This window comes from Fukomys damarensis, unplaced genomic scaffold (assembly GCF_012274545.1).
Source record: "Fukomys damarensis isolate Sample0158 unplaced genomic scaffold, DMR_v1.0_HiC HiC_scaffold_35, whole genome shotgun sequence".
NCBI classification, from domain to species: Eukaryota; Metazoa; Chordata; class Mammalia; order Rodentia; family Bathyergidae; genus Fukomys; species Fukomys damarensis.
The window spans coordinates 10003683-10013085 of NW_022900947.1; the positions used below are offsets into that span (position 1 = coordinate 10003683).

Genomic DNA, 9403 nt, shown 5'->3' on the forward strand with positions numbered 1-9403 from the left:
CCTGAATGCTGGGATTATAGGTGTATACCACCACACCCAGTTTAAATTTATTTTTCAACTTTTCATTGACATATGAAAATGGTACATATTTAGGGCATCCAGTTTAATATTTCAATACTTGTATACAACATGTAAGCCCAGATCAGGGGAAATGGTATATCCACTGCCTGAAATATGTATCATTTCTTTGGGAACATTCAAAATCCTCTCTACTAGCTATTTGAAATATAGAATAAAAAAGCAGGATGTGGTGGTGCACACCTGTAATCCCAGCACTTGGGAGGCTGAGGCAGGAGGATTGCCAGCAGTTCCAGGCCAGCCTGGACTACATAGTGAGTCCTGGGCCAGCCTGAACTACAAAGTGAGACCCTGTCTCAACAAAACAAAACAGAGTCCACCAAAAAAAAATGCATATACACTTTGGGAACAGAAAAATTCAAGTAACTATTTTAATACTAAGTTTACTGAGACATCATGAGATTAATACAAGTTACCTTTGGCTTCTACAATTACAAGAGGTCCTCAAAGTGGTGGCCATTCACTTCCAGAAATTTATTAATATGGTGAACTGCTGCTTGAGTAGCCTTGATCAAAGTGTCCATTGATATTACTACACATGCATTTTCAATTTCTTCTCTAAGGGCCAGCAGTGTAGTAGGTTTTCTGAGATATACACTGTCCTGTGGGGTCCCCACAGATAAGGTCTATAAGTATTAAATCAGTAGAATGAGCAGAAAACTCAACTGAAAACTCTTCATCCTAGCCAGTGTCCTTGCAAATTTTCATCCAGATATGTGGGGGCGTTGGCCAGAGGTCTGTGGGATGGATATGCAGAGATAAGAGGCTTCTACAGCCACATGGAATACATAGACATTAAAAGACAGCTACATGGCCACATATCCAAGTAGGAACACAACGCACTACGTTAAGGAATGAATGCTCCAGCCCTCTCCTCCCCAATCTCCAATTTATCACTTAGATTGACCCTAATCAATCATGTAACAGGCTACCCTGACCTTCCGCTGTCCTTCCTGGTTCTATCAATAAAAGGCCACCAAAGCTTCACTTTGGGGCTGTCTTTATGAGGCTCTCTCATGCTGAGGGGTCTCAGTTAAGGACAGTCCCTCTGGGCCTTTTTGGAATTTGAATTGGACACTGTCTCGGAGTAATCTCTCATCCTTTGTACTGTGGCATGGATGATGAACTATGACAGAGATAAGCTTGCACATCTTTACGGTAGCATGGTGGGATGCTGTCTTGTTGAAAGAAAAATTCATCCTTTCCATAAAGTTCACGCATGGCAGGTAAGACAGATAGATGTGCATAACATGTCTAGGTACCTTCAAAGATAAATAGTCTTATTAAACCTCCTGCTGACACTCCACCCCAGACACTGACTTCCAGTAAATCCAATTTTGTTCACATGCACGTTAGGGTTTCTCTAGTGCCCAGTAAACACAACTATGTTGGGCCACGATTCCATTTAGCTTTGTGCTTCGTCAGACCACACAGTCTTCCTCACAAGTCTCATCCTCACCAACCATGTTGAAACCACTCAAAAACTGGATCCTTCAAACAGGATTGTCTTCATTGACTGCACGTAACAATCTTAGGATATAAACTTCCCACTTAGCTGTCTTCACAATGTGCCGTATGCTGTCTTACTCCTGTCTCGTGCACACACTGTGTGCCAGACTTCTGTCATGAACGTGTGAACTGTTCGCCAAGGAAGCAGCACTTGTTGCTGTACAAGGTGGGCCAAATTTTTCCTTTATGCACATCATACACAGCACCATATTTTCCAAACTTATCACGAATCTGTGAAATTGTCAGGCATACTGGAGGTTGTTCCAAACTCACGCCTCCATCATCACTGTGCTTCACCGACATTCTCAAATTTAAATACCACATTAAAATGGCCTTATGTTCTTCAAGAGATAACCATACCTCTGCCAGTTTGTCACTGCTGTTTACATCGCTTGTTGATACTACAGCCGCAAAGGTTAACACCACCACCTGTTGAAAAAAACACCATACTATTTTTTTTCCCCAGAAGTGTGCACACATTTTTGGCGGGCTAGGAATACAACTGCTGTGGGTCAGATACCCTATTGTGCTCCAAAGAGCACTAGCAGTTGCCCCTCTTAAACAACGCAGCCTAGAGTGATGCAGAAAAGAATTTTAAAAATCTGTGGCATCAATTTCTCAAGTAATGAAATTAGCTGCACGACGAAAAGAAATGTGGACAAAGTCGCAGACAGCTTCAAAGTCTAAATTCAAACTTCTGTACTCAACCTTTTTGGGGTCTACTTTTTAAAGTTATAAGATTTTAAGTCAACTATCATGATTTGTAAGACAAAGGTGCACGTATTTGCAATGACTTACTGCCAATCTAAAGAGACACACAGGACTAGCATGATTCTTAAAGACGCTATAGTAAATAAGTAAAGCCATGGCTATTTTAGCTCTCCCACACAGACTGAGCAGTACTTGTGCAGTCCGCGGGGCCCACTTGGCTGGGGAAGGAGGCGCCACACCGGGGACTACTGCGCCCTCGACGCGGCTTCTGCCGGCAGCAGCCCCTTCCTCCCCTGTCCTGGCGCGGAGAATCCTGCTCGCGCTGGGGTACGGAAGGCCCGAGGACCCTAAACCCCGTATCCAGTCTCTCCAGAGTCTTTACCTGGTTACCTCCAATTTGTTGAAGCAAACCCCGCGAGAGTAGGAAATGCCGCGAGAATTGTGTGGAAGGAGGCGTTTAAAAGCCTCTCTGCCCGCCATTCCAGCCTTACGCATGCGTAGAATGTCGCCTCCGGCTTTTTCGGACGGAGGTGGTGCGATCCCCTCTCTTGGCGCGGAGAATCCTGCTCGCGCTGGGGTAAGGAAGGCCCAAGGACCCTAAACCCCGCATCCAGTCTCTCCAGAGTCTCTACCTGATTACCTCCAATTTGTTGAAGCAAACCCCGCGAGAGTAGGAAATACCGCGAGAATTGTGTGGAAGGAGGCGTTTAAAAGCCTCTCTGCCCGCCATTCCAGCCTTGCGCATGCGTAGAATGTCGCCTCCGGCTTTTTCGGACGGAGGTGGTGCGTCTCAGGTTAAGCCGGAAGGGGAGTTAAAGAATGAGGGGAGAAGCCAGTGATTTGCTGCTTCACCTGGGAAACGAGAAGGTTGGGGCCTTAGTCCTGCTCAGGTCCTGCTGTGTGGGCTGCAGGGGAGAAGGAAGATAACCCCCGATAGGACTCCGCTAAAAAGCAAGGCCTCCCAGGGTTCTGGTTTTGCTGAAGGGACAAATTGAAGTCTCGGTGGAGGTTAGGGGGCAGCCGCCGGGAGATGAGGGGAGTTAGTCTAGGGTCGGCTGAGGGGTCGGACTGCAGTTCATTAAGACCTAGTTGCGTCCCTTCAGGGAACCAGGCAGTAATGTCCGCGTAAGAAGATTGCATTATACTAGTTTTTGCATGTAAGTTTGTTTTTGTAAGCTTCATAAGATAAATCTAAATATAGTTTACATATATGTTTTTATCGGACTACTGCTTCTGCCACTTAATATTATAAGGAGTTTATTTTGAATGAGGATATGTATTACCTTATTTTAGAGATATGTAAACCTTTGTCTTATGTATTACCAAGTTATGGAAATGTACTTTTCATTGATTGTGTTAGCTTTCTGTTGCTGTGACAAAATACCTAAGAATTATAATTTAAAGGAGGAAAGGTTTAGTTTGGTTCACAGTATCAGAGGTTTCAGTCCACGGTTGGTTGGTTTCCTTGCTGTAGGCCTGTGGTGAGGCAGAAACATCATGGCAGAAGGGATGGCAGGCAGAATGAAGGGTGGGGCAAAGGACAAGATATTCTTCTTGGCAATGCCCCCGGTGACCTACTTCCAACTAGGCACCACCTTCTGCCACTTCTCAGTAATCTCTTCAATTTTGTTTTTTCTGGGGTTTTGTTTGTTTGTTTGTTTGTTTGTTTGTTTTGAGACAGGGTCTCACTATGTATCTCAACCAGCCCTAGAACTCACTATGTAGCCCAGGCTGTTGAACTCACAGCGATCCTCCTGCCTCAGCCTCCTGAGTGCTGGGATTACAAGGGTGTGCCACCACGCCCGGCATTCTCTTCAATTTTGAACTCAGCAATGGGTTAATCCATTGATGATTTCACAATCCCCATGATCAAATCACTTCCCAGAAGCTCCACTTCTCAACATGGCTGCTGGTATACAATCCTTTGGTGGACATTTCATATCCAAACTTTTGGCACTGGTCACAGTAAAAAGAATTATACATTCTTTACTACAGGTCTCACTGACTTTCTCTCTCTCTCTCTCTCTTTGTCAAATTTATTGAGTCCCTACCATGTGCCAGCACTATTTGAGGATTGGGTAGATAAAAAGATTCACTAGTAGAAAATCATTAACCTGAAACTGTATTTGGTGACCTTAATTGAAATTCTCTCCTAAAGAATGGATAACCATGTGGATAGCTGAATAAGGAGCATTATCCCTCTGAAATGTGGTCATACATCCACCTCCATACACACATTTTAAGCATCATTGTACATATTTATAAGATTGTGAAGTTTTGGCCAGAAGGGACATATCCCAGCAGAACCCATCTGGGTTATAGAACCACATTGTGTACTTGCTTGTATTCTGCTTTGTGCATACTCTGATTTGTATTGAGTTCTAACTGAACATATCTTTGTTTAAGGTCCAGAACTTATGGTGTGAATACACTTCCCCAAACTCCCTTGGCTTTCTTTTAAGGCTCCTGGCAGAGCTGTAAGTAAGGAAAGAGGGCAAACGAGACTTAGTTGCATGTTTTGTTTAATACTGTCTTTAGCTGTGGAAGGCAAGTATGAGTAAAATATAGAGGGAGAGGTAGCAGAGAGACAAAATTGTAGTGGTGTGAGATTACTTGGTGGTGGGGGAAGAATTAAAAATAGGTGAACATCCTTATTGGCACTGTTATTTATAAAAAGAAGAGATTCAGTAATTCTTTCACTTTTTTTTGGTACCAAGGATCGAACTCAGGACCTTGCACTTGCCAGACAGGCAAAGCACCATAAGCTAAATCCCTGGCCCTCTTTCGCCTATAAGAATTGCCTTGAAACTTCTAACTCATTAGAAAGATCTAGATATTGTTGCTTCCCCATATGGTTCTGGTCTAATATATTGATGACACATACAGTGCCCTAATGTTTATGGCATCTGCCATAAACTAGTCATTCTGATGTTTCTTGGCAGGTAGAAGACATAACACCTCCAAAGAAAAGCTTTGCTTCGCAGACCAAGGTTAAATATTTGGAACATGTCATCTTTTAAGCATCTAACCAAAATTAAATCAAAGGCATCTCCCATGTCCTGAATTCGCTCCCCTTTTCGTACCTTTCTGTGTGTGGCCAGGTACCATATACACTAACATCTCTATTTGCTTAAACACAGTTTAAGCATTTAACATTATTACTTCCTGGAAAAACTCATGGTCTACAAAATTTATATTAAAAAGTAACAAGCGTTCTTTAGGAGAGAATTCCAACAAGGTTACCAAATAGATGTATTTGAAAGTTTCTTATATAGCAAAGAAGGTTAGGGCCAAGCTATACAACTTTGTAATCAGAGCAGTAAGCACTAGATAACGGTGTTTTAAAATGTACCCAAGATTTGGTTCAATCAGGTAAAGAAAAACCTGCAGAGACGACAGTGATTGTCGTGAAGGGGTAGGTTTTTGTATTCTCAGATCCATAGAAACGATGGCACAGAGCCTGTGCCATACAGGGGCACCACACCAGGAAGGGTGAGGGTCATTCAATAAATTTAGGAAGCATAATGATCACTGCAGGGAAGCATTATTTAGTTCTGGAAGAAAATGTTTTTTACAGTATGAGTTGTGAAATCAGTTCTGTGAGTCTCGGTTAACTTTTTAAAAACTAAATAAAATATATCGGATTGTTCCATGTAGATCCTTTGGCTGAATTTTGCACATTGTAAAGAATGTTGAGATCCATTGCAGCATATGAGAAAAGTATTCTGATGAAAGGGATATGATAAAATGTATATTGGCTAACATGGTTTTCAATTATTGATGTCACTTAGTTTTCATAATAGCAAAGTTAATTGTGCAGGACAGTTTTGTATTTCTGTGACTTGCAATTAGATACGAAGTCTGAATTATTCACTTGAGAATCCTTTGTAAGCTGGGTACATTTTTGGAGATGTTATCTAGGTCCCCCCTTTTTTGTGTTAGTGGCAGTCATTTTACACTAACTGAATAAACTTATTAAAATCATCATTTCTATGTGAAGAGAAAGGAATAATGAAATGAAATATACAGAAACATGGCCAACTGTTAGATCCGAAAGTGTGAATGTTGACAATATTGAAAAATATTAACTCTAATCTTTCAACATCAACATCATTTGAATCACATTTCAAAAAAATTTAAGTACAGGGTGTTATAATGAAGATTACTTAAACCATGATTTTATCAAATTTGAAAAAGCCTTTGAAAATGATAGACCTCAGTGTGTGATTTGTAATAGTACTCTTGCAATTGAAAGCTTAAAACTTTCAAAATGTAAAAAGACTTGGAAACTCTGCATGCTGAGCTTACTGATAAACATGGAATATTTTCAAAGAAAGAAAAAAAGACAGAGTCATCAGCACAGTTCTTAGTTGTACTAGTATTGTTAGTGAAAAAACCTTACTGTCATCATATTCTGTTGTGTATCATGTGGCAAAGAGGAAGTGTCTCACACAGCTGCTGAAAAAATTATCCTTCCAGCATGTTTGGATATGATGCATAATATTTTGATGCTAAGTCACCTGGTAAGAACTATACCCAGTAATTATATAGTATGTCTTCAAATTTGTACTTATGTGTACTTCAGATTTGCAGAATGTTTAGCAACAATACTCATAACTGGGCTACAGTCTGATATAGATTGTGCAGTCCAGCGCAATGAGAGCACTGATCCTAGAAGCTGCACAAAACCGTTTATGTCAGGTAAACATGGCAGGATGACTGACTGTATGGAAGGTTTTTGGTGTTTTTAAAATTTAACCTCACATCTAAGTGGATTAGATACTATTGGGAAAGTGCATTGTTCATCGGTATAAACTAAACTGGAAAAATTGTAAAGCAATTACACATGATGGAACAGCACACCTAACTGGAAAAATGTAATTAAAAAATTGCTAGAAGTTATTAAAGGTGCTATGTGGAATCACTGTTATATGTTGTGAAGCTTTAGCTTCCAGAGAAACCCACCGACTCTTAGAAATATTGAAAAGTGCAGTAAAAGTTTTTAATTTTACTAAAGAAAGCTCATTGAATAGCCAGCTTCTTGAAACACTTTGTTTAGAATTGAGAAGTAACTATACCTACTTATTATATCACACCAAAGTTCGCTGGTTGTCTCAAAGGAAAATACTAAGTAGGGTTTATGAACTCAGAAATGAGGTTCACATTTTCCTCCTTGAAAGAAAAATCTAATTTAGCCAGTATTTTTAAGGATGATATTTGGGTAATGAGATTGACATATTTAACTGATATTTTTGGCTTTCTAATGGTCTGAGTTTAAAATAGTGCTATATTCCAACATGTGGAACATGTCCAAACATTCTAAAAACTCTTATGGCAAACAAAGCTTAAAAATAATTGATCTAAGCCAGGAGTGATGGTGCACACCTATAATCCCAGCACTTAGGAGGCTAAGGCAGGAGGATCGCTGTGAGTTCGAGACCAGCATGGGCTACATAGTGAGTTCCAGGTCAGTCTCAACTATATAGTGAGACCCTGTCTCAGAAAACAAAAACAAAAAATAAAAATAAAATAAATAATTGGCCTAGCTATTACATGTTTCCAAGGTTTTTGCAACACATTGAATGAATTATTAATGACATTTTGAAAGAAGTAAAATCAGAGATGTTGCTGCATCTCTCACTTCTCTATCTCAAACTTTAAACTTTTTTTCTAAAAGAGAAATTTCAAACATTAAGCAGAAACATTTGGGTAAAAATGGGATGGGAAATAGTGACTGCTCTAACATAATCTGAGTATCAAATTCAGTATAACCACAACTCATTTAGTACTCCAAATTTCCTAATTTTGAATTGGTGGATACCTATTTAAGTATTAGAAAAAAAATCTAATTCTCTAATAATATACTAATTCTCCAAATTAATATTCTGACCATTTCTTTCTTACAACTCACACAAATTAAGTAAAATGCCAATTTTCTTTTTTTATGCCAATTTTCTGAGTAGAGATCACAGACACACACCAAAATATAGTCTTAAACACTTTAATGAATCACAGATACATCCCTTCAAAACTAATGAAATCTATAATGCCCTCCAAAGGCTGCTGTGAAACTCTATTGCAGCTTAAATAATTAAATCTAAACTTCAACATATATTTAGACTTGAAGACTGATTCAGTAACAGAGGTAGTGCCAGGTAGTGAAACAGAACCCTGAGTTGAGAGTTGAGGTATCTGGGTTTCTGAGTCACTGTGGGGTAAATTAAGTCCTCCATTCTTACATGTTTTCTTTGCAGTATATAATTTATAATCATTTTATTTATTTGATTACTGGCTTTGTCATCCTGCCACCCTGGAATGAATGAACCATAAAAACAAAGATCAGCAAGCGTGGTGGATCATGCCTGTAACCCGAGCACTTGGGAGGCTGAGGTAGGAGGGTCACAGAGTTCAAGGCCAGCCTGGGCTACCTGGTGAGTTCCGGGCCTGCCTGAACTACACAGTGAGACCCTGTCTCAAAAAATAAACCCAAAACAACCCAGTCTTAATTGGGACTCCTTTCCTGAGGCGCAACCCACTGTGTGCAAGGTTAACATCTGACCCTTACATGCCATGGGGGCAGCGCATGGGGGAACTGACACTGTGCTGCTCACTGCCATTTTTGCTGTGATTAATAAATTGCGTACGATCCAGTGGTTTTGAGTCCATGCATATATGTTGTTTCGACAGAATCTCACAATTTCTTATATTCGCAGGTCTCAAGGATTAGGATGTAGACATGGGGGCGTGTGTTATTCAGCCTGTCATGGTCAACCCTCTGGCTCCCCAAGACAGTCACCCCACAGGATAAATGAATTCACTCATTCTAAGGTCCCCAAAAGTTATCAACCCATTATAGCATCAACCTGTCTCAAATCTCGCCTCAGTCTCATCAGTTCAAAAGACAAAACTCATATATAAATCATGTAGATCAGATGGGGGTTTAGTTCTCTGTATAATCCATTTTGGAGCAAGATTTTATTTTTTTTTATTTTTTTACTTTTTTGGTACTGGGAGTTGAACTCGAGTCCTTGTGCTTGCAAGGCAGGCCACCGAACCGCTGAGCTAAATCCCCGGTCCATTGGAGCAAGATTTTTTTACCTGTGGC

The 9403-nt window shown here is 40.3% G+C and overlaps 1 protein-coding gene and 1 long non-coding RNA gene across 2 annotated transcripts in view; one reads left to right on the top strand and one right to left on the bottom strand.

Annotated features, from left to right (window-relative positions):
• Fbxl5 (F-box and leucine rich repeat protein 5) overlaps positions 1–2666 on the bottom strand; it is an 81529-nt gene extending 78863 nt beyond the window's left edge. Inside the window, exons 1-2 of the mRNA XM_033758805.1 lie at positions 2386–2666; positions 1948–2016 (exon numbers count right to left, since the gene is read on the bottom strand). Of these exons, the coding sequence (XP_033614696.1) occupies positions 1948–2016; positions 2386–2454 (138 nt within the window). The 5' untranslated portion in view covers positions 2455–2666. The remainder of the gene's footprint in view (positions 1–1947; positions 2017–2385) is intronic.
• A 378-nt stretch (positions 2667–3044) lies between these two features.
• On the top strand, positions 3045–7384 carry LOC117284246. Its single transcript, XR_004515333.1, has 3 exons — positions 3045–3455; positions 4705–4775; positions 5241–7384. It is a non-coding gene; the product is annotated as an uncharacterized LOC117284246 (long non-coding RNA).
• Positions 7385–9403: the final 2019 nt, after the last annotated feature.